Consider the following 24,325-nt stretch of genomic DNA (forward strand, 5'->3'; position numbering starts at 1 on the left):
TACGACAAACACAACGCAACCAAGAAGGTGGAGGGTCGCAGCAGCTCCAACAAGACTCCAACCGCCGGAGGTCAGCGACTGATGATCACAGTCACTTCTAAAGTTATTCTGAGGACATGTTTCACACTCAGAATGCAGGAGTTCAGTTTGTCGTCAGTCTGCTTTTACCTCAGATCTGCAGGTTCCTCCTGATAGCTGCTCACTTCCTTCACTGCGTACGTCTGCGTCCTCTTTCCTGTTTGCTGCAGCTCAGCCATCGTCTGCCTCGTCTCCTGAAATAACAGCAAGAACAGAAGAAAGTCGTCAGTCAAAGATACAAGACTTTGTCTGAAAACTGTTATCAAACAGAGATTTTCACAGAAGACGTGCAAACCCAACAGAAAACCATGCAAGTCGAAGCAATGGCACGCATGGAAACACAGCTGACTTGACCCTGCATGCCACATGTCCACCAATGAGACGGCAGAGAGATGAAGAGCAAGCAGCAGCCCAACTCCAAGCACAGCTCGTACTCCACTTACCGGCCCGCCCGTCTCACTCTGGAGGGCACTGGCGCCGCTTCCCTTCCACTTCTCCTCACTGATGGAGGTGGCGGTCTCTGGGCTTGACCCTTGCCTGGACTCCACCGCTCGTTTGGCTCCGCTCAGCTCATCGATCAGCCGCTCGCGGTCGTTTTGGAGGCTGGCCATGGATCTGGAGAAGGAGGACAGCTGCCGGCTGTACGTGTCGTTTTCCAGGACCGCCTGCTTCAGCTCCTTTTCCTTCTGGGACAACGCCGTCGACAGCTCATCCAGCAGCCTGTTCAGCTCTGTGGGCGCGTCTTTGCTCTCTAAAGCTTTCAGTCTGTGGACGAGGACGTCCCTCTCTTTGGCGAACATCGCCAGGTCAGAGGTGGCGTCCTGCAGACTGCGCTCGACCTTGTTCAAGGCCGCCTGAGTGTCTCGCAGTTCGTCGTCGTATCTGCCTCTCAGGGTCTTGAAGTCTTCGATGAGCTGGTCTCGGTCGTTCTGCAGAGCGGCCATGGCTTTGCACAGGGACTCGTTTTGAGCCCTCATGTCGCTGCTCTGAGTTCTGGCCTCCGATAACTGTTGCTCCATTTCCAGCTGGTCTTTGGCGAGCTCTGCCACCCTTTGATCGGCCGTCTCCCGCTCGTTCCTCATCAGCTCCACCTCGCGCTCGAAGGTGTCCAGCTCGCTGTTGTATTTGTCCTCGGCTTCAGCCAGTTTTTGGTCCGTTTCACGTTCCACCTGCTGCAGTTTCCCCTTGAGCTCATCGGCTAGGGTTTTCTGAGAGAGGACCTTCTGCTGGAGGTCATTACATTCGGCTGCTTTGGCCGCCACCGCTTCCTGCAAATCAGCGATCACTTTGCCTTCATCGGTCGCAGCTCTCTCCTCCTTCAGAGCCATTAAATCAGCTTCCTGTGCCGACACCTGAGCTTTCAGCTGAGAAATCTCTGCTTTCAAAACGCCGCTCACCTCCTCTTCCCGTTGGAGCTCCAGCCGAGCCTCTCTGTGCTGCTTCTCAGCTGCAGCCTTTTGGTTTTCCAGGTTTTTGATCACGTCCTGCTGCTTCTTCAGCAGTACCTTCAACTGGTTGTCCTTCAGGGATAAAACCTGGTTCAGATCCTCTCTGTACCGCACCAGCTGTGCCCTGAGCATCGCATTCTCAGAGTTGAGATCATCCATTTGATGCAGCAGCTTCCTTATTTCATGTTTAAGGCCTTTGGTGGCGCCGCCTTCGCCGTCAGCAGAGCCCTCTTTGCCCGTTAACCCCAGCTGACTCTTTGCCTCCAGTATTCTGTACTCCGACATCAGTCGCTCCCGTTCACTCTGTAAAGACACCAGCGAGTTCTTGAAGGACTCCATCTTTGCAGCCATCTGCTCCTTCTCCTGGGCGGACCTGTTCACTTTGATCTGCAGACTTCTGACCTTGGCCTCGAGCCCTCTCAGCTCTTTGTCCGCCTTCTCTCTTTGGTAGCGTGACGATGTTAGCCTGTCCTCATACACTGCCACCTGGGTGCGATAATTAGCCTGGAGCTGTTCCAGATACCCTGACATCTGTCCGTCTCTACAGGACAGTAAGGAAGAGATCTCGGCGTCTTTGCTCTGGAGCAGCGTTTTCAGCTGCACAGAAATTCCCTCCTGCTTCTCAAAGTCGGCCTGAAGTTTGTCGTTTTGAGACTGTAAAAGCAGCAGCTGAGCGTCGGAATCTGCATTTATCTTCTCTGTTTGCTGGAGATTCAGCTGCATTTGGGAAATCGCGTCTTCTTTGTCAGCAAGCTGTCGTATCAGTGCGTTTTTATCTTGTTCTATTCTCTCAACGTGAGCGCTGAGTTCCTTCACCTGCACAGTCAGAAGCTCCACAGTCTCGGTGAGTTCGGCGTTGCTGGCGCTCATGACAAACAGCTGACGCTGCTGAGCGGCGGCAGCCACAGAGTATTCATTGAGAGTCCTCTCCAGCCTCGACTTGGTCACTCGCAGTTCGTTCACCTCTTTGTCTTTCACCCTCATGTCCTCCAGGAAGCGTTTGATGACAAAGCCCTGTTCCAGGAGCTGGTTATCCTTCTCGTGGAGCGTCTTTTGGTACAGACTACTCCAGACTTTGGCGGCCTCGGCGCCTTGCGGAGTGGCAGATAAAGCCGACAGCTTGGCTTCAGTCGTCTCGGCTGCTCTCTTCAGAGTGTTCATCTGAAGATCTCTGGAGTCCAGCTGTTGCCTCAACTCGTTCACTTTTTGACTTTCTCTATCTTTTAAGGCTTTAAATTCATCTATCTGTTGCTGGAGTACAAACTGTTTCTCCACGTAAGAATCAAGCCGCCTCTCATCTGCGTCGTTTTGTGGTTTCGTTGTCTCCGTGGCCTCGTCCTCAGACTTCTTCTTCTGCTGTGATGCGTTCAGGGCCAGCTGGTCTCTTTCTGACTCCACTCTGGAAATCTTTTCTTGTGCCTGCTGGAGGAGATTCTTGTGTGTCACCAGCTCAGCCTCCACCTGGTTACTTCTCTCCTCCAAAGCCGAGATCTTCTCTGAGCTCTTCTTCAGGTCTTTCTCTAAGTGCTCTGAGGCTGACTGCGAGGTCTTCAGACAGCTCTCCAAATCTAAGATCACTTCCTGGTACTTAATGCAGTTTTGCTGCAGCTGATTTATCTCCTGATGCTTTTCCTTGAGCAGCTCCTGCAGCTCTTTCTTCACGTTCTTGGAGCCCTCGTTGCCTCTCTGAACCGTCTTGAGTTTCTCCTCAAACTCTCGGACTAACTTGAGCTGCTCCTCTTCCTTCTCTTGACGAACCTGATTGCTCATCTCTTTGCTCGCCGCCAGCTGAGACGCCAGCTGCACGTTCTGGGTTTGTAAAGCAGTGACAGACTCGGTCAGCTCGTCGATCCTTTCAGAGTTTTTCAGGATCACAGTTTCCAAATACTCGTTTTCATTTTTCACTTTGTCGGAGATCTCTTGGACGCTTTCGAGCTCCTCCTGCAGCAGAGACTTATCGTCCTCCAGGATCCTCACCTTCTCGTTTAGGCTGATGGTGTCTTGGCTGTGTCTGTTAATGATGTCTCTGAGCTCTTTAATGACGTCGTCTTTCTTTCCCAGCTGCGACTCGTGATCGTTCTGTACCTTCTCCATTCTTTCAGAGAGAGTCTGCTTCTCCTTCTGTAACAGGTTGTTGATTTCCAGCTGAGCACCGAGCTCTGTTTTCTGGGCCTCGATCTGTGCGGTCAGTGAATTATTCAGACTGAGGGCTTCGTCCAGCTTCAGCTGCATGTTGTTTGCGTATGTGTCAGACTCCAGGTGCTTCTTTTCCAGGGAACAGCTAGACTCTTCAAGCTTCTCTGCCATTTGGTTGTTTTCAGCCTGTAATTCAGCGATCTTCTCTCTGAGATCCTCTGACGACGCTTTAAGTCTGAAAACCTCCTCCTCCAGCTGCTGATTTTTATCAGTCAGCTGACCCATGGTCACTTTGTGGTTCTCTTCCAGCTCACTCAGCTCTTCTCTAGCTCTCTGATTCTCCTCCTCCAGCTCCTCAATCTTCTGCCGTTTCTCTTTGGAGAATTTGTGCATCCTCTCTTTAATTCTTCCGTTTTCGTCCTCCGTCTCTCGAGCTCGCTTCTCCAGAACCTCCACCTCAGCCTCGTGTTTGTGGACTTTCCTCAGGGCTTCCTGCCTCTCTCTTTTGGCCCCCTCCAGCAGCTGTCTCATCTTATCCATTTCACTGCTAACATTCTCATAAGCTTGAAGGAGAGACTCGTACTCTTGCTTCAGCTCAGCGTGCTTCGACTTCCACTTGGACAGTTCGTCTGTTTGAGAGTCCTTCAGAGACTCAAGCTGGCAGGAGAAAGCCTGTTTCTGCTGGGTGATGCTTTCTATGGTCAGCTTCAAGCTGTCGCAGGCTGCTGACAGGCTGCGATTGTCATTGAGGATGCCGTCAGCTTCCGTGCTGAGCTTGTCCTTCTCTTTATTCAGAGACAACACGCAGCTTTCCAGGTCCATATTTTGCTGTTTCAGCTTCAGCACTGACGATTCCAGAGCAGAGCGCTCGGCTTCTTCAGCTTCATGTTTGGCCGACAGCTTCTCTACGTCTTCCTTCAGTGATGCGTTTTCCTTCAACAGTTCTTTCCTGGAAACCAAAGCCGCCTGAAGTTTCCTTGTTAGGAGAGCTGTTTTGTTGTCCTGATCGCTCGTTTTGGCGCCATCCCTCTGAAGCTCGCCGGCCTCCATTCTCATCCTTTCAATGGCAGTTTCATGCATTTTAATTTGCTGCTGTAATTGCAGCTCGAGTGCAGCGATGAGCTCTTCCTTTTCTAAAACATGAGTGTGAGAAACCAGCAGGGCGTCATCTCTCTCCTTTAGTTTCACTTGCAGTTCTTCAGCAGATCTGCAGGACAGACAGACTCCGTCTTTGTTCACAGCTTCCTGTTTGATGCACACTTCAGGCGTCGTTACTTTCTCAAACTCCTTCAGTTGCTCACTCAGTGTGGTAACTTCATCTCTGAGTCCATCGATTAACCTGAAAGCATTTTCTTTTTCTTGCTTCAACAAATCCAAACTCCTTTGTTTTTCAGCACAGTTCAGTTTGACTTTTTCAAGCTCCACAGTCAGAACGTCTTTGTCCTCGCTGAGCCGCTGCTGCGTTTCTGCTAACGTCTTTTGGATGGCTAAAATTTCCAAGGATTTCTGGGAAACTAAACCAGCTGTGGTCTCCACTTCCACCTTCATCTGACTGCTCCGCTCCAAAAGAGCCTTGTTTTCTTCTATCAGACGCTGATACTTCTCTTGGTCTGCTTGCATGTGTCGCTCCAGCGCAGACTCAGAGAAGCTCAGCCGAGTCTCCAAAGCCATGTTTTCATTGACCAACGCTTCCTTCTCCTGTTGGGCCTTCAGCTCAGCTTCTTCTCTTTTCTCTTTGAGTGCTGCGTGAGCTTTCTCTAAGTCATCCTCCACCGCGTGAAGTTTTGATTTCAGAGCGTCTGCTCTTCGCTCCATTACTGCGGCAGCCTCGTCTTTACTGGCCATCTCAGCCGACACGCTCTCAAGTCTGGACTTAACATTTTCTAGCTCCGTCTGCAGGTTTGACAGAGAGTGGCACTGGCTCTCTTTCTCGGCCAGAGACATCTTCAGATCCCGTAGAGTTTTATCCCTCTCCTCAACAAGCTGCCGTAAAGTGTCCAGTTCATCCAGATCAGACAGAGAGGTTTTCCGGAGATCCTCCAGTTCCCTGACCTTCTCATCAAAGTGTAACTGGACGGCGTTCAGCTCATTTGTCTGCTGACAGCGCTGCTCCAGCAGAGCCTTGTAGTCGTCTTTCAGCTCAGCGAGCTCTTGGGTTAGCTTCTTTTCGTTTTCTTGAGCTTTCTTCATGGTCTCTTTGCGTGCCAGCAGGGCCGCCTGAGCCTTCTTCTGCAGCATCGCCTTTTCATGCTTCACCTGCGCAAGCTCGTTTTCTAAATCCACGGCAGTGGAGGTGGAGGAAGATTTGTCCTTCAGCTCTTCTTTACACGTCTTGACTTCACTTTGAAGCTCGTCTAACTTCTGCATCCAGCTGCTTCTGTCCCGCTCAAACGCTTCTTCTCTCTCAGCAGCGCTCGACTGCAGCCGCTCGATGACAGAGCTTCTCTCAGCCAGCGCTTGCAGAGTTTCGGACAAAGACGCTTCTCTCTCCTTTAACGTGGCTTGCACAGTTTGCTTTTCGGACTGTAACTGTTCTACAAGAGAAGCTTTCTCTTCAGCGCGATTTGTTACGTCCTTTAACTGATCCTGTAAAAGTGAAACCTCAGTTTTAGTGTTGACGCTCTCCTCCTTCTGGTTTTCATATTGCTCAATCTTCTTCAGCAGATCCTTTCTTAGAACGAGAGCAGCTTGAAGCTTCTTCTTTGCTGCATCTTTTTCTTTGGACACCTTGGCGAGCTCGCCCTTGATAGCATCCTTTTCTTTAATTAGCTCAAGCTTCTCTGAGTTCATCGTCTCAATTTCACTTTGAGAGCGTGAAATATGCTCCTGTAACTGCTGAGAAACCTCCTCCAGCCTCTTCATGGAGCTCTTGTGTTCTCGCTCCGTGCTTTCTAACTGCATCGTTAGAGATGTTTTCTCCTCGCCGAGCTTCATTCTCTCATTTGAGGCAGACTCCATGACTTGGGCGATGGATGCATCTTTATCCCTCAGCTGCTGACTGAGTCCAGCGAGCAGTTCCTTCTGCTGACTTATCTGAATGCTCATGCAGCTGATTTGTTCACCTTTTGCTTGTGATTCATTGAGTAAAGAAGAGTGTTTGACAGCAGCTTCCTTCACTTTCTCTATTTCAGCACTAAGCTGAGCGTGCAGACGCTCTACCATCTGCTGCAGAAGAGCAGCTTGTCCTCCCTTCTCCTCGTTCCTCCTCTCTCCTTCACTGAGCTCTCTCTGTGTTCTTTGTAGCTGTGTGACGGTTTTATCCAACTCATTTGTCAAAGCATCGACCTCAGCCTGATGGCTTTCTTGTAACTGTTGTATCATGTCCTGTAAAGAGGGTTTTTCTGTATTTAAAGCAGCTGACCTCTCAGATGCGGTTGGTGGCGAGACAGCGGAAACGTTATCTGAACATTTTTTCTTTGCTATAAGATTTTGTAACTCCTGCTCTGCAGCTTTTACAGCCTTTTGCAAAACACTGTTGTCACGGTCCTTTTCCTGCACAGACGCTAAAACCTTCTCCAGCTGAATCCTGGACGCTGACGCCTCCAGCTCTTTTGCGCTCAGCTGATGTGAACCCTGCGTGACTGCAGAGGAAGCTTCTGCTAGTTTCTCCTGCAAACTGTCCAAGTCTAGCTTCAAAGCATTAACTTTAACATCTTTAGATTTCATTTCATTCTCAACACTTTTCAATCGCTCTGTCAGAAGATTCTTATCCTGCTTTTCTCTATCCAGCACTAGCAGCCACTCTCTCTCAGAGTCCTGCAGAATCTGCTCTATCTTTTGAATGTTTGCTTGTAATTGAGACACTTCTTCATCTTTGGCACTAACCTTAGCTTGAAGGCTCTCCTTCTCGGACATCACTGTCTTCATTATTTGGTTCATGCTGCTGGACTGCTGCTCCATTTGAACCTGCAGCTCCCCCTGTGATGCCCACATTTGACGGTGTTTCCTTTCCAGCTCTTCCTTCTCAGCATGAACTTTTCTAACTTCCTGCTGCAGATGTGTGTTTTCATTACTGACGGCAGCGAGACGCTTCTGGTGCTCCTCCTTTGACAAATTAATCTCCTCATTCAGCCGCTTATTTTGCTCCTCTAGTTTGTGCATTTCTGAGACCAGCTGGGACGTGTGTTTGGCCTGGGATGTGTACTGACTGTTAATTGCATGGAGAGCCATTTCTCTCTGTTCGAGGTTTTCCGTCAGCGCGTTCATCTGTGCCACCACTTGAAGATGCTGCGATTTGAGTCTTTCTAGTTCCACAGTCAGCAGCGACACGCTCGCTTGATGGGAGGCAAAGGCTTCGTCCTTTTCCTTTGAAAGACTGGAGTTCAGGTGCTCTGTTTCCTCGAGCTTGTGACGGATCGCAGAGATCTCGTTTCTCAGAGTTGCTATCGTGCTCTTTGCCGTCTGATGTTCGTCACTGGTGTCATCCAGCAGCTTCTGAAGGTTGGACACCTGGTCAGTCCTTTGGGACAGCTGCTTCCTCGTGTCTTCCAGCTCCTCTAAGTTAGCTGCATATTTATCTTGTAGGTTGTTGAAGGCACTTTGTGTTTCTTCTGCAGACTTTCTGAGCTTTTCAGACTCGGAGGACAGAAACTGCATTTGACTTTGCAGCTGTGACACCAACTCTGTGCTTTCCGTGAACTGAGCTTTGAAGAGCAAAGCTTCGTCTGCCTTTCTCTGAGTATCCTGAAGACACTTTGATTGATCTAAAAGAGCTGAGTCTTTTTCCTCCAAAGCCTTTCTGAGGTGTTCCACTTCAGATATCTGTACTTGGAGGGTGTTATTGAACTTTGTGACGGATTCTTCCAGGTGTGAAATCTGTTCTTTCAAGCTCTCACACTCGGCTTCTTTAGCTCGTAGATGTGCACTGAGATTTTCAATAGCAGCTGAAGAGCGGCTATGATATTCAAGACCTGACTGCTCTCTCTCCTCCAAAGCATTTTTCAGTGTGGATGATTCTGAAGTGAGACTGTCAACTTGACCTTTGAGTTTACAGACAGAATCTTCAAACTGTGAGAGTTTGGAGCTCAAACTGACATTGTCATCTGCTCTCAGTTTCAGCTGCGCCTCCTGCTCAGCGATCCTGCTGTTGAGCTGCTGGATCAAAGCCTCCTGCTGTTTCAGGGACTCATCCTTTCCCTGCATGGTCACATGAAGCTTCTCCTTCTCTGAGCACGCTGCCTCCAGATGTGTGGCTTCTTCACGTGCTTTGGACAGCTCCGTCACCGCGTGCTGAAATTCAGATTTTAATTTTGCATTCTGCTCCTTCAGTGCTTGAATGTTATCCTTCAAATCGATCATCTCTGCGCTCCTCTGCTCCTCCTCCTGCGTCAGCTGACGGTTTTCTGCCGTGAGTTCCTGCACAGCAGCTTTGAGGTCACTAATCTGGACCTCCATCTCTGCAGCGCTCTCGTTCATGGCGCCGAGCTGATTGCTGAGTGAAATCACGGACTCCTTTCGTTTATCCAGCTCATCCCTGTGCTTCTGAAACTCATCCGTTCTTTCTTTCAGTGCTTCTTCTTTTTGCTCTATCTGCTCTCTGGCCTCCGAGCACTCTCGCCTGAGTGACTCCAGCTCAGCCTGCATCTGTGAAATGAGGGTTTTCTGCAGCGTGACTTCATTCTGGGAAACACGACATTCTTCTGCTTTCTGCTGAAACGACGCGTCTCTCTCCATCAGGCCTGCCTTCAGGACAGACCCCTGCTCCTGAAACATGGACAGAGTCTCCTGAAGTTGCAGCAGCTGGTTCTGCCGAGCCTCCAGCTGTGAACTCTGCTCAGAGACAGTTTGTTCTTTCTCATTCAGGGACACGCCGAGTTGACTGACTTGCTTTTTAAAGCCATCCACCTGCTCCCGTAGACTCTGAAGCTGCTCTTCTCTCTCCGTTAACGTTTTTGACAGATTGGCACACTCACTTGTTTTCTCCAGCAAACCTGCAGCGTTTGAAAGCTCGCTTTCCTTGAGGAGCTTTTTGAACTCATCTGCTGCAGAAGTGAGCGTCTCCTTTTCCTTCAACAGGCCCTCAATGACTTTCTGATTTTCTGAGATTTGAACTTCAAGCCCAGACTTTTGTTGCTGCAGTGAACTCCTCTCAGCGCTCACTTCTGAGACTGACTGGGTGTTCTGTGCTAACTCCTCCGTTAGCCTCTGGTTGTTCTCTGTTAGGCTGCTAATCTTCGCGCTGAAACTGGAGTTCTGTTCAAGAGTTGCTTTGAGTCGTTCGTCGAGGTCAGACAGAGCCTGTTTCTGCTGAGCCAGCTCCTTTTCTCTGGACTCACACGCAGCACGAAGTTGGTGGTTTTCCTCGGTCACTGCCTGGATGCAGGTCGCCAGCTCGGTTCGCCTCACCTCAGCTTCAGTCTCAAGCTTTCTGGCATTTTCCTCCATGACGCTGATCTGGTCACTCAGAGACTTGATAGTCCTGTTTGTATCATCCAGTTCGTCTTTGTGCTTCTGACACTGCTGTTTGACGGTGTTCAGCTCTTCCTCTCTGTCTTCTATTTGCTGGAGAAGTCGTGAGCGTTCTCCGTTAAGAGCTTCAGCTTCTGCTTGAAGCTTGGCCGCAGTGTTTCTCTGCTGTGTAGCTTCATTCTGCAAACGGTGGTTCTCTGCATCCTTCTCCATCACGGCGGACTTCAGAGTGCTTTCCTGCTCTCGCAGCAGAGACAGCGTTTCCTGAAGCTGGCTTTGTTGACTTTGCTGGGCCTCAGTTCGCGCTCGCAGATCGCTGACAGTCTGCTCTTTCTCCACCACGTCGTGCTGCAGCTGCTCTGCCTTCGAGGTCAAGCTTTGCACCTGCTGCTGCAGCTGCACCACCTTCTCCTCCCTCTCCCTGAGTGACTGGTTGAGATTATTACATTCATTTGTTTTTTCCAGCAGGGTTTCGGAGTTGGAGTGCGTGCTTTGCTCAAGGACTCTATTCAGCTCATTGCTTCGAGCCGTGAGCTCCTCTTTATCTTTCTGTAGCCCTTCGATTATCGTTCTGCTTTGTGAAAACTGCCTTTCCAACGTGGATATTCTGACTTGCAATGACTCCTTTTCAGCTGTAACTTCTGAAACAGCTTTTACGCTTTCACTTAATTCCAGTTGGAGTCTGTCTCTCTCTTCTGTGAGGCGATGTACTCGATCCTGCAGACTGCTGTTGAGTTCAAGAGCAGACGTGCTCTTTTCAGTCAGCTGGTTCACATTCTGCGTCTGCAGCTCAAGCTCCTCACTCAGCCCTTCAAGCTTTTCTTGCAGCTGCTTTTTCTCAGTCTTCAGGCCTTTTAATTGGTTTTTGAGCTTGGCGATATTTTCAGATTTGCTCTGAAGCTCGCTGCTCAATTTCTGGTTTTCTGACTCCCGGACTTTCAGCTCGGAGTTGAATTTCTGCCTCTCGTCCTCGGCCTGTCTGTCAGTTGCTTTCAGCTGGTTTTCCAGCGTAGCTATGCTCTCTACCTTCTCTTGCATCTCCTCTTTGATGTGCTCTTCACGCTGAACTTGCTCCTTTAATTGTCTGGACAACGTCTGCATTTCATCACTGTATTTTTCCACCTGTGCCTGAAGTTTGTTCTGCTCCTCCTTGAAAGACTTGAGCTCCTTTTCGTACGTCTGTTCTTTATCAGTAAGCTGCTGCTGTAGTTGGTCATTGCTCGTATTTTTGTCTTTGAGCTGCGACACGAGTCCTTCTGACTGCTGCAGCTTCTGGGTGGACACAGTCAGCTGCTCCTTTAACGAAGCCACGTGAGATTCACATTCAGAAAGATGATTCCGATGGCTGACAACCTGTTTCTGGATCTCCCCTCGAAGCTCCTGAATGGTTTTCTTGTCCTCTTCAGCTTGTTTAATCAAAAGTTCCACTTCAGCCACTTGGGACTCTCTGTCCTCTTTGGCTTTGACCAGCTCCACCTCTGCATCCCTGAGGTTCCCGACCAGCTCCGTCATCTTGCTGTCCAGGGCTTGCTGGTCTGAATTCTGCGACTCTCTGATGATCATGGCCTCCCGCTCTGCCTTTCTCAGTGCATTCTCTACATGAACCAGGTTCTCCTCTTTCAGTTTGAGCTCCTGCTTCAGCACCGTGACCTGCTCTGCATATTCGGCCATGTTACCAGAGAGGGTTGATATCTCCTTCTCCTTCTCCGACAGGACGTCTTTAAGACTATCGATTTCCCGCTCGCAGCTTTGAAGGTCATGAATGAGTTGGGCTCGTTCTTCCAGGTAGGCAGTATTCAGCTTGTCCAGCTCCTCGTTTGTCTGATCCAGGTCAGTCTGTAAAGTTTCTATGGTGACTTCCTGTTTTTGTGTCTGAAAATGAGATAAAAACAGCAATGAGTGCAGCAGAATTTTTATCTCTATGGCAAATGTGATTACAGCGTAATGTGAAGGAGAATCAACTGATGAACTGATATTCGTGCATCCTAAAAAACAAACAGATAAAGAAAACACAGACAGGATTCATGAAAGCACACCTTCTCCTTCAGCGCACTCAGCTTCTGCGTGAGGTCGACAACTTCTGTTTTCAGCTCGGCGCACTGTTTCTCTGAGCTGCTGCATTTACTGGAAACGCTCTCAAGCTGCAGAGGAAAAGACAACAACATGAACGACTGCTGAATATTAAACTGACAAACAGGAGAAGGAAGAGGCGTCACAAGTCTTACAGCGTGCTCGGTCTGAAGGAGCTTGTCAGACACGTCTTTGCACTGGATCTCTCTTTCGCTCAAAGACTCTCGGAGGCTGTTGATGAGCTCCAGCTTCTCAGACGTCTTCGCCAGCGTATTCTCCTTCTCGATGAGTGAGCTCTCCAGGCACTCCTGTGTGCTGCTCAGTCTGACAACACAAGAACAAGTAAAACAGACTCAGCTACAACATCTCACACTTCAAAAATACAAGTATGAAACACAAGCGCATCATCAGGCCAGAACTGACCAGATGTTGCAGCTCGGCCTCCAAACTACGACAGGATGGTAAATCTTTGGCTCTGTATCCTGACATGTTCAGTGTGATCAGAGGCAGCAGAGGTGAGTTCTGCTGTGGGTCAGTCACTCACCCTTTGAGCTGTTCGTTCAGACTGCTAACCAGCAGCTGATGCTTCTCTGCATCTCTGCTCTGCTGACTCCGGACGCTGGAAAGTTGGCTCTGCAGTTTCTCGGACTCGTTCTGCGGCGGCGGCGGAAAAAGACAGATTAAATTCTTAAAGCGGCGGACAAAGAGGTCGTCACTGCACACAGACGAAGATGACAGCAGACGCGCTGGAGAGCAGCATCAAAGGAGACTTCTACTGAACTGTCGCTGTGCTAAGTGTCCATCAGAAGAGCCAATGCTCTTAAATATTGATTTCCCACTCATGAGGTGATAATGATCTTTGACGTGCGCCAGTCTGACAAAGTTAAGCAGTGAAGTGTGATTTAGGACACCCAGTGAGTCTGCGACACAGCGTTCATTCCTCAACACGAGATTAAACAAGCACACCACACCATTAGCCGTCACCGCCAGAGGTGCTCTCTAGCGCACACGTACATGAGAGACCCAACACACCTGAGAGACCCAACATGGCTGCTCATCTTCATCTACATCAAACGTCACCTGTGTTAGAAGGGTTTGTTACAACCTCCTAGTCCTCAGGAGGGAAACATGCAGTTCACTCATGGTTTGTTACTCATCAGGAGGTAAGTACAGCCTGCACGTTACATTTCACTGTGAGCTAACACCGCACTGAATCAGACAGGCTGCTTTGATTTGACCCTGGAGCTACGACAGTGATGTCAGGAGGGGTTCTGTGCAGCCAGGTTACCTGTAAGGCCTCTATGCGAGCCTGCAGCTGCAGCCGATCCTCCAGGTCTTGACAGCGCTCCTCCAGGTTCAGTATCTGCTCCTGCAGTTGGTTCCTTTCCAGCTCCAACTCCTCCACAACAGACCGCAAACCATCTGGAATCACCAGGAGGAGAACAGGTGTCAGGGATGTAAAAGGAACACGTGTAACCACAAATAAAGGCCTTTGAGGGAGGCGCAAATATCTACACCTTAACAGCAAACCTTCAGCAGAACAACAGAGTCACGACACACTCGTCCTCTGCTGCTCTGACGTTTCTTCACTCATTAATTCAGCCATTTTTTCAGCCGCAACCATCTATGAAACACTTCCTGCACAGACGTTCCAGATTAAAAGCCTTTCAGACTCAAAGGGAAGAACTATTTGAGAGTTGACTGTATTGCAGGGCTGTCACTTTTATGCAAATGCTGAACAAAAAATGTCATATTCAATAAACAGCAATCCGTCTGTAATCAAATCACAGTATTTAAGCACAAGAGGCCGAATCTAAAGCTACCTGTGAGCTCCTCAGCGGAAATTCATTAATAGACCTGCATCAGGTGGGCTGCACTAATCCATACAAAGTGCATTTAAAAAAATGTGACAGCCCTACAGTTTTGGTACATTTGGAAAAAAGGAGGTAAAAATCTGAAGGACAGGTGAGTCAGAAGGAAGTCACGACCACAGGAAGCAAAGTCTGTGAGGAAAGTGCATGAACAGCAGATTCAGAGGGAGACAAACTCATTGAAAATGTCAGGGCTCAAGGTGCATCAGTAGGTTTCCCTTCCCTTTAAAATGTCCATTTTTTAACTGTGTTATTTTTCTAGATCATTGCTGAGACATTCTTTGGTTTCATGACAAGCAGCAGCTCAAAAGGCAACAGGACAGGATGAGAGGAAATGAAGAAAAAGGAGCAGAACATGCGAACAATGAAAAACGAGACTTACCACAGACCAAGTCCTGCACCGACATTTACACGACCTCACAAGAGTCAGTGAACTAAACCAACAAGCACTAGCCAGCTCAACCAGCATGCACGTGTCCAACCAAAAGACTGCAAACTGACGACAACGGAAACCAGTGAATGAGTCTTTGGATCCCATCAATTTACCCCCGAGTTACTTTCAATGAGGGTGAGATGAGCTTCAGCTCAGCTTGTGTGACCCAGCAGGTGAGTCCACAAAGACAGGCTGAACCGAGCTCGTCCCTCCAGGAGGTCCCATGTGGACACACCAGGTCTTACATTCACAACACTGGTTAGATAAAAAAAGAAAACCAACCAACAGCCACAGTCCAACACTCAGTAACATAAATTTGGAGTTTTATGGTGAAAACAACAAAATATCAACCCAAAGGCGACAAGGTTTCCCGAAGGAATGTGCAGATGACCGTGTGCATGCCGGTGGACGCTGTCCAGCGGGTCTCACACCTGTGTCAGGAGTACTGTACTCGGGCCACCAACCTCCCATGTTCTCTCCCTCCATCGGGGTGGTGCTCTCAGAGGTGCTCCGCGGGTCCTGCCCATCAAATTCAAAGTCCTCCTGCAGGAGGGACGAAGGTATTGAAAGCAGGGCAGCGGCAGGTTAGAAAACATGCAGAGACGTATGTGGACACGAGCTGCTCACACTGACCTTCTAAAGCCTCAAGAAGAAAGAAAATAAGCAACTCTGAACTATTTCTGTAATAAGAGTATGAGTTCAAAGTCAGGCCGTCCAGCATCTTGTGGAAAGGCTGTAATTCAATTTGCTGCCTTTATTAAAAACTGTATTTCAGAGGAAAAGACGGCCTGTTAACATAACATGTAATTACTTCCTGTACGGGTGAAAATGATCTTCAAAAGTGACTATGAAGACATGATGGTTTCAGCTGAATGAGCAGGCCTGGCTCCCACAATGCTCCATCAGTAAAACAGTAAGTTTAGGTTAGAGGCTGTTATATTCACAGAAGAAACGACTGGACGTTAGCTGGTGGACAGTGCCTCCCATTGGCTTGATGTATTTTCAATGCCTGCTCATCTAATGTGACCTGTGCTTTATACAGACAGTGCTGCAGTTAGCACATCTGGAGAAGATGCTGCTCAAGCTAACGTCTGAAAGTACGCTGGGACCCCCACCGCAGGAACACGGCCCGTCCACCTACCTGCAGGCTTCGCTGGGCCGGAGCCGTCGGCTTCTTGGCCCTGTGTTGGCCGAGCCCCCGAGCTTGAGCCAGCTCCTCCTCCAACTCCTGCTGCCGAGTGGCCAGTGCTGGATCGGAGCAGCCGGGAAAGAACCAGTCATCCTCAATCAGTTTTGTGCCACAGGGAAAGGGGGGGTTGGTTGGATTGAGGGTGTGTTTATGGATGGGGGCGTGGTTTGATAATGGGCAGGACAGAATGACAGCAGAGTGAAAGAGGACACTTTTTGAAGACAGGATGACAGAGATGGAGAACAGCTGAGCGTGTTGGAGGCTTTGATGAGGAGGGACACGAGGCACTTTCAACACCGCACACAAACGTTTTTACACAACAGTTTGATCCAAAAGTGAAAGCAACAACAGAGACGGACTGTAGGAGAAATATGGAGGCAGACTGAGAGAAGGAAGGACGCAGAGAGAGAAAGTTACTCTGGGTCTGTACGCACTTTGGTATTTGCATAAGGTCCATGGACCTGAGAAACACTTCAAAAGCAACATTCTGGTCAGAGCCATGCACACCTGATTTGCATAGCAAAGGAAAACAGCATTCAAACATGTGGGAGACGGAGAGGAAGAGTGGCTGTGGGAGGAAGGAGAGGCCCGTTTCATGAGTCACGCTTTAAGCCTCTCTGCCGTTTCCTCGGCGGGGACAGCAGACAGTTATTCAGGGAAACACGGGGCAGGTACAGATCTGGGGGGGGGGGGGGGCTCGCAGTGCTGTTTGATTGTCATTCAGTCGCACAGGATGCAAGCAGGGCGATGCCAAATTGATTGGACTGAACAAAAACATGTTCCCCATCTGTTTTGTGACAACAGGCTGATTTTTGATGTGTAGGGGAGGGAAAAGGGTGGGGGGGTGGGGGTGGGGGGGCAGCTCAAAGCAAAGGGTGGGGCAGAAAAAGAGAAGGAGTTGAGCGGGTGAAGCGGTGGTCGGCGTGGGTTCAGTGTGTGAGCAGGCTGAAGCAGAGATCAGCTCCATTCAACAAAGGCATGCATGTCAGTGTGGGACTGAATCTGATCTGAGGTCTGAGTTACATCATTTACACTGATCACACAGAAAAAACAGGTGTGAAGCAGGACAGAACCAGCCTGCCTCAAACTGCATCTCACCCACACGGACCACAGCAGCTGGGATTAGACATGGAGGATGTAAGAACAGGAGAAACGTGATTCACGAAGCCAACAGTTAGTCCTCTGCTGTGATCTCTCAGAGGTCAAGTTTCCTCTGTCGATGCCTGAGAAGGCCATGCAGCTAAAGGTTTGACATCGGACGCTTTGAGTGAGACACCTGAAGCGTCTGTGCTTCACTGTGAGGCTCTTTACACCTGGCATTAACACACATCATGGCTGACAGCTCTACCTACAGGCCTGAACGAGGTGGTCTGGTCTGGTCTTTGAGCAGCTGCATAAGTGTGCGACACACCAAACACAGTCTGACTTCCATTTGGTTCACTGGAACGCTCAGCCTCTCTTACCTGTCAAGGTAAGCAGCGGATGATCGTGAACACGCAACCTGTTTCCTACCATGTAACTAGTGACTGTAATATCTCCAGACTCCCTTTAAAAAATGCTAAATTTTCAGAGTTGTTGAGTGACAAGAAACTTTGTGAAACAGCCACAGTAAATTCTGAATCATTTGCGCCTTCCTGCAAATTCGGCATTAAATGCACCACATTAAATTGTCGTTTCAGTCTGTTGCTTTGAATCATTTGGTCATGTACATTTGCACATTAAGTAAAGCTGAGATGGTGAATTGAGATGAATTGTGTGGAGATGAATTGTAATGCCAGGTGTGAACATCCTCCATGACTGAGCCCATCAAATTTTCAACAGGGAGGGAAATTAATTGATCTGTTTTGGCCCCAAAATGAGAACATGAATTATATCAAAGGCCAACACTGACACCTTCGCTGCCCTTAAAGCTAACTCTCTCTTTAATTTACGGCCTTTTAAATTACATATTGGACATAACAAAGAGTTCTTGCTGCCTGCTGTTGATAAAGATATCGTGTGCTGCAGTAGCGAACCACAGACGCTAAAGCTCAGCTGTTATTGATGTTGACGTGTTTATTTATGCTGCTTATTGTTTGTAAGATCCAACATAAATCCCATTACTCAATGAAACACGCTATTGTCACCATAAACGCCACATCAGAGCAACTTCTGCATCCCACAAGACTCAGTTTCCACTTCAGCAATAAACTCTGAATTACAGTATTTCCAGCAGCACTTGAAAGCAGAACCAACAACACAAGCGAGTTAGTGTTTAATCAAAGCAGCAGAAATGACACCAACAGGGCTGATTGGACTGGAGCCAAAGGTAAAAAAGAACCGTCTCCACTGGTTAGCTCCGAGCAAGGACGTGATGTTTTCAGGCAGGTTCAAGGTTTTCTGTCCACATTCAATGAAACTGCAGCGGAGCCAGAAGCACGGCTCGTTAAAATTAACTTCAGCAGCGTTTCAGAAAAAGTGTTAATTACTGCGAGCGCTTTGAGTCGAGCGTCATTATTCACAGCAGGTTCATTAGTGTCGACTCCACCTCATTGATTCGGTCATTTATCAACAGGCGGTGGCACACACTGCTGATCAAAGTCAACAGCCATAATTAACAGAAGAGGGACCATCAGCCCTTTCATTTCACGTCTGACTTGGTTTTTATTCAACTTGAATACTTCTATATAATGTTGTTTCCTCTCATGACGTTCTGTATTAACGTTACTGAACACCTGAAGCCTCTTTTCAGCCTGACTGCACACGTTAGTCCTCTTCCCAGAGTTAGTCCAGATCGAACCATCCCACCACAGACAAGGTCTGATTATATGTGATCGTGGGACATTATTATTGGTGGATTATTCCCAAACATTTGAGTGTGGTCACACCAGAAATCAAAGGATGGAGAGAGGAAACAGAAGGACAGAAGAACAGAAAGGGGTGAAGGAATGGAAAAGAGGAAGAACACAGGAGAGGGACAGACAGGAGGAAGAAAACGGCAGACTCTGGAGGGCAGCCCTTCACTGCACTGCCTGCAGCTCAGCCCAGCACGGGGAAGTCGACGGGGAGCTGCAGACAGTACAGCGAGCGAGAGCTGCTCTCAAGGTTTGGAGGAGCCTGCATGCACAAAACTGATGGGAAACTGATCTGTGTGGCTGCTCCCATCCCTGGAGCAGGGGCTGGAGGGGGAGGGTGGGGGGGCGGAGGTCCACGAGATGGGAGGCAGCACAGGGTAAACCAAACGCTCCCCATTAACAACGGTGAGGACGGGGAGGGGGGTGGGGGGGTTAAGAAAAAGAAAGTAATGTTCAGTCAGACAACACTGGACACGTGGCAAACAGTTCACACACACACACTCTGAATGTGTCTCTGTCAGAAAAGGTGGTGGTGGAGGTGGAGGTGTTGAGACAAAGTAAAGGGAACTAAGTCAAATGAAATTTAACTGCATTACACTGATAATGCAAAGACTATCAATGACAATGACTCCAATACTTTGTCCACCACCTTCGCATCAGTCAGGGGAGCCTCAGGAGACCTAACGACCTGTAGGCCATCTGTACACAACAGGACGATGGAAGACTACAGGACGGACAAACAGATGACCATAAAGTTCAACGAATGACCCCCTGAAGCCACAAATACTGAACGCTGTCCCTCCATGAAGGTAGAATTTAATGCACGGCTGTTACTTTCGAACTAGCTGTACCTAATAAACTGGCAAACGAGCAGTTTTCATTGCAGTGACAATGAAAGATGGTTGGAACTGTAGTGTCGAACTGCACTGAAATGACATGAAAACTGGGATGACTGACAGTCACATCCTGAGCAGCCAGGAGAAGATCCCGCCTGACTCAGAGGACGAAGGTCGTTCCAGACTGATCATTTAGCAGCGCTGCACACCGACAGAAATGACTGCAAAGCACGCAATAATTTCCAAACTATCCTGGCTTTATGGACGTACAGGTGGCAGGTCGATGGAGCAGACCACCAGGACCACCAGGACCACCAGGACCACCAGGACCACCAGGACCACCACTCTGCTACCATGTGAACCCTGTGGTCCAAATTTAGAAACTGACAATTTAATTTGTGTTGTTTCTTTCAGTTTTGATCAGACACAGATTTGATGTTAAAAATCTAATCCAAACAGTTTCTTATTAATAAACTAACTATAACTAATATAGAATTTGAAAAGGGTTCATCAAATTCATAAACTCATCAGTTAAAGGATGAATGACGGACAGCAGGAAGTTCAATCATAGACGAAGTACCAAGTTAAACTACAGTATCAGAGAAATGCTGATACTTCTATTGCAGTTATAAGTGTCAATCACATGTAGTTGACATGAAACCCTCTAAGATCCATGTGAGATGTTCTGCTCGCTGTAAACGAGGGTCCAGCCGTGTCACAGAACCCTGATGGTTACTGCTGGTCATCTTGTGCTGATGCACCACTGAGCCTTCATTCAGATAATGTGCCGTTCAGGTGGGTTTGTGTCATCCTCTCGAAACAGCCTTACCCTCTCGTTCCTCCTCCATGTGGCTAATGCGGAGGGCCATGGCGGCCTTCTCCTCCTTGGCCCGGTCCCTGGCGCTGACCGCCTCAGCCACCATCTCCTGCCACTCCAGGACCTGGCTCTGAGTGTCGTCGGCACTGCCCGACTCACTGGCCTGAGACCGGAGGGAGCAGAGAGTTACAGCAGACCAGCAGAGAGCAGGTTTCATCCACCATGCACCAAAAACAGGAGGGCTGAGAAAAACCTGGATCCTGACCTGAGAGGCCGCCCTCTTGGTGAACTGCTCCAGGTCTGCCTGCAGCGTCCTCTGCTGCTCCTCGTAAACCACCAGCTTGGCCTCCAGCATTTCTAGCAGCAAACATCAAACACACAGTGTTCATTTTGGCAGCAGAGCCACGAGGGACAAAGTTCAACCAAACTCCAGTGTGATTTTTACCGTTTTTGGCTTTGAGCTCCTCATATTGCTCCACCTTCCAGAGGTTTTCCTCCCTCTCCTCCTCCAGCGCTGTGATTCGACTCCGCAGGGCAGTCAGGTCGGGGGGGGCACCTCCAGCCTAAAGGGGGCAAAGCAAACATCTTTCCTAACACCTACACCTCCCAGCTTCGCTTCAGAGAGCTCTTCCTGCATTGCAGTGTGTTTGATATTTTTGCTCTGGATAAGAAGTCTGATGCCACGTTAACATCTCTACAAAGGAACACAACGATCAATATGAAATCTGAACATTCTGTCGTCCCACCTGGCTCTTTTTCAGCTCCTCCTCCAACTGTCTGATCCGAGATTTAGACCACGCCTTCATTTTCAGGAACTTGGCCTCTGATCTGCTGGCTTCGTCTATTTTTTGCTTCGTTTGGGCTGAAAAAAATGAGGACAGAAATCAGGTGAAATGGATGAAACTGTGACTGTTGTACATTTGCCATCACTATAAATAGGACTCTTTATTTTTATCATATTAAATAAGGTACATGTTATATTTAACACGTTACAAAACGAGGAAACATTTCCATAAAACCAAAAATGACATCACTGTATCTGATTTGCTGTTAAATGTGGTGAATTCTGTCTTTTCAGAGTTAAAACATCAATTTTAGGATGCATGTGCATCTTCCATCACCCTGACATTTAGAGTCAAAATAAAGAACCAACCTTCCAGCTCAGCTATCCTTTGGATGGAGGCTGAATCCACGGGTACGTTTCCACTTCCTGGGGTCTCCTGACCAGCAGGTGGTGCTGACAGCGAGGCCCTCCTCAGCTCCTCCAGCTGCCCCAGGAGGTCCTGCTGCGTCTGGGCCATCTGTGCCTGATGCTGCTCAGCCATTCGTTGAACCTCCGCCCGCTGCTTTTCCATCAGGTCGCGAAGTTGCGCTCTCATCACGTGCTTCTCCGCCTCCATCTTGGATTCCAGGCTCTCTCGTTCTACTTGCAGCCGCCGCAGTCGCTCTGTGAGCTCCTGTGAGGAGAGTATTTGAAGAGGAGTTCAGGGGTTGCTGTTTCGTGTATCAACGGAGAATACGATGTGTTAACTCCATTAAAAGTCATCACAAAATTTACAGGAGGAGGAAAAGAGGGTTTGAAGTGAGGAGGTGCTGCTCCTGACCTTAATCTGTTGGTCCCTGCCGTCCACCTCTCCCTGCAGAACATCGATGACCTGCGTTTTACCCAGCAGCACCTCCTCCTTCTCGTGAAGCTTCTGTTTCAGAGCCTTCAGCAGCTGAGGAGGAGACAAAAAAGATGTGTTTAACGTGGACACAGTAAACTCTGTAGGACATCCACAGCCGACGGGTGAAGCTCCAGCACAGTCACACAGACTTAATGAGACTAACTCCAACACATGCGCTCGTTCATGTGGCTGCGATAAGGCGCTCGACACGTCAGCAGTTACATTCTGTTCCTCACTGATTCATAGAGAAATGACTGTTGTCCCACCTGCTCTAAGTCTGCACTGGCGTCAGACTTTGCCGCCAACTTGAAGAGCTCCTGTTCGTGCATCTGGTTGATCTCCATCAGCTGGTTGTCTTTCTGAATAATGATGTCTTTGAAGGTCTGGATCTAAAAGAACACAGGGTGCCCCGTCAGACATGAGGTAACAAATACAGATGAATTCCACAATAAAGGCACGACTGCTTGATGTTTTCAGAAAAAGATGCTCCGGTGGCCTCAAACAGAAAGATCAGTGATGACTGAGTTCTTTGAAAACCTACGTTCTGCTTGTACATGCTCTCCTTCTGACTGTACTGCTCCTTCTCTGTGACCAGCAGCTCTCGGAGGCTGTCTGCCTGCTCCTGCAGCAAACTGTAGCGCTCCTCTGACTCTCCCACCTTCCTGGTCAGACTCTGCACCAGCAGCTGCAGCTCCTGCATCGCTCCACTGTCCTCTGCCACCTGAGGAGGAGCATTAAAGACCCACTGACAACACGGGTACACAGTGAACATGCATCACTGCTACTTGGCCTGAAAATACTGTATCCTCTTGTGTTACTTCTTCTGTATTAATTTCAAGATGTGAAAATGTTTGCAGTGAAAAACACTGCAGAAATGTGTGGTAAGCTCATGTTCACACCACGTGCTTGAAGTGTTTCACCTTTTGTTGTGGTGCAGGTGTGATGGGCTGATCTCCTGCCAGCGCTGTCTGCAGGTGGACAATATAGGCCTCTTTCTCTGCCAGCTTCCTGTCCTTCTCTGTCAGCATAGCATCCATTTCCTCGCCTCGCTGCCGCTGTGACTCCACCTCCCTCCTCTGGAAGAAATCAGCAAGGACGGAAATTAAAACTCTCTGCAAATGCACATGTGCTAATTAAACTTTGGAAACCATAACGCGTGGGAAGAAGGCAAAGCACAACAACAAGACAGAAAAGACATTAAAAGAGGGTATAAAAAGACAAAAACTAAAAAGAAAATAGGGGACAAAAACAAGCTAAAACACAAGAAGACAGAAGAAACCACAGGATGGAGGTTAAAGCGCTGCTACAGTGCAGTGAAAGACATGAATAAAGGTTTCTTGGAGTGCTTCTCTGTGTTTAGTTCTGACTCTGGGGACAGTCAGACCTGGACTCAGACCATCTGAGAGGTCTGGACAGGAGCCTGGTGCTCTGATGCCCGTCTTTGTGACACTGCTTAAACATGAGCGTATGAGGAGACATCTATCTAATCTGACTGTGAACGGAGACATGAAGGTGTTTTACCTTGTTTTCCAGCTCCTCCGCTCTTTGTGCAAGCTGGTGTTCCAGCTCCTCAACCTTCTTCTTCAGTAAGACAATCTTGCCCCGACTGGCTTGCTCTCCTCCTTCTGATGAGCCCTACAGGGACACAAAGAGACAACGCCATGAAATCACACACATTAGACGGCATTCACCTGAAGATCAGAGGCACAGCTTAAACACGATGCTCTCATCGCTTCGTGTCTGCTGGCAGTTATTCTCTAAAGCAGGGGTATTCAACTATAATTCAAAGAGGTCCGGTTAGAGAAAATTTCCTAAAGCAAAGGTCCGGAACATCATAATGTCATAACGTTATGATTTGTGTGATATATATACTGAAGTAGCCTAGTAGTTGTATCAACATCTGCATGTAATCAACATCTGATCAAAAAAAAAAGTACAATTCAAAAACATTTCGACAGTATTTATTGTCACTTAACATTAAACCAGGCAGATTTGAATTTAAAAATGAAATAGAGAAAATAAAATGTTTTTTGAAAAATTGTGCATTATAAAAGAAAGTGTTTAATTTTAGAAAAAGTAAAAGTGAAGCAACAGCTTGAATATTCCTTTTTCTTTGTTAACTTTCACATCTTAACAGTCTCAACTAATTTGAAAATAACAGCTGAACAGTTATACAGTTTCTCTTTCTTTCCCTCTTTTCCCACTCTCCACACTTTTTGTTGTTCAGTTTCTCCCTGCCTTTCGCTCACTCTCCTCTCCGTCTTCTCGCCCTGTATCGCTTCTTTCTTTTTCTATCTTTCTAACTTTCTAATTTTCTATCGTCTCTCCCTTCGCTTCTCACTCCTCATCTGACTGCAGTCAGAGTTGCTAAGTTTATCGTCCGCAATGCAGAGATGCGACTGGCTGGGTAGCATCACGTGGGATGGCTTAACTCGCATGCAATTGGTTTGTGCGTTTCCTGAGCCGCTAAACCGGTGCCGTAAAGACTAGAAAAGTTGCGCCGGTTAAACTATAAGTGTCCCGTCAAAATTTGAAATC

General features: G+C 48.3%; 1 protein-coding gene across 3 annotated transcripts in view; it reads right to left on the minus strand.

The window, feature by feature from the left end:
• The window catches only part of LOC143323475 (uncharacterized), a 31,776-nt gene that overhangs the window by 3,638 nt on the left and 3,813 nt on the right, over positions 1 to 24,325 (minus strand). For 2 of the 3 annotated variants that reach the window (XM_076735346.1, XM_076735337.1), the window contains exons 5-22: positions 23,309 to 23,422; positions 22,708 to 22,863; positions 22,329 to 22,508; positions 22,054 to 22,176; positions 21,725 to 21,838; positions 21,274 to 21,577; positions 20,867 to 20,982; positions 20,566 to 20,683; positions 20,386 to 20,477; positions 20,133 to 20,283; positions 15,586 to 15,692; positions 14,876 to 14,987; positions 13,429 to 13,562; positions 12,685 to 12,794; positions 12,296 to 12,464; positions 12,107 to 12,211; positions 522 to 11,942; positions 169 to 272 (exon numbers count right to left, since the gene is read on the minus strand). In XM_076735346.1, coding sequence (XP_076591461.1) covers positions 169 to 272; positions 522 to 11,942; positions 12,107 to 12,211; positions 12,296 to 12,464; positions 12,685 to 12,794; positions 13,429 to 13,562; positions 14,876 to 14,987; positions 15,586 to 15,692; positions 20,133 to 20,283; positions 20,386 to 20,477; positions 20,566 to 20,683; positions 20,867 to 20,982; positions 21,274 to 21,577; positions 21,725 to 21,838; positions 22,054 to 22,176; positions 22,329 to 22,508; positions 22,708 to 22,863; positions 23,309 to 23,422 — 13,730 coding nt within the window. The remainder of the gene's footprint in view (positions 1 to 168; positions 273 to 521; positions 11,943 to 12,106; positions 12,212 to 12,295; positions 12,465 to 12,684; positions 12,795 to 13,428; positions 13,563 to 14,875; positions 14,988 to 15,585; positions 15,693 to 20,132; positions 20,284 to 20,385; positions 20,478 to 20,565; positions 20,684 to 20,866; positions 20,983 to 21,273; positions 21,578 to 21,724; positions 21,839 to 22,053; positions 22,177 to 22,328; positions 22,509 to 22,707; positions 22,864 to 23,308; positions 23,423 to 24,325) is intronic. The other variant, XM_076735354.1, reaches the window with a different exon arrangement.

Source organism: Chaetodon auriga, chromosome 1, assembly GCF_051107435.1.
Source record: "Chaetodon auriga isolate fChaAug3 chromosome 1, fChaAug3.hap1, whole genome shotgun sequence".
NCBI classification, from domain to species: Eukaryota; Metazoa; Chordata; class Actinopteri; order Chaetodontiformes; family Chaetodontidae; genus Chaetodon; species Chaetodon auriga.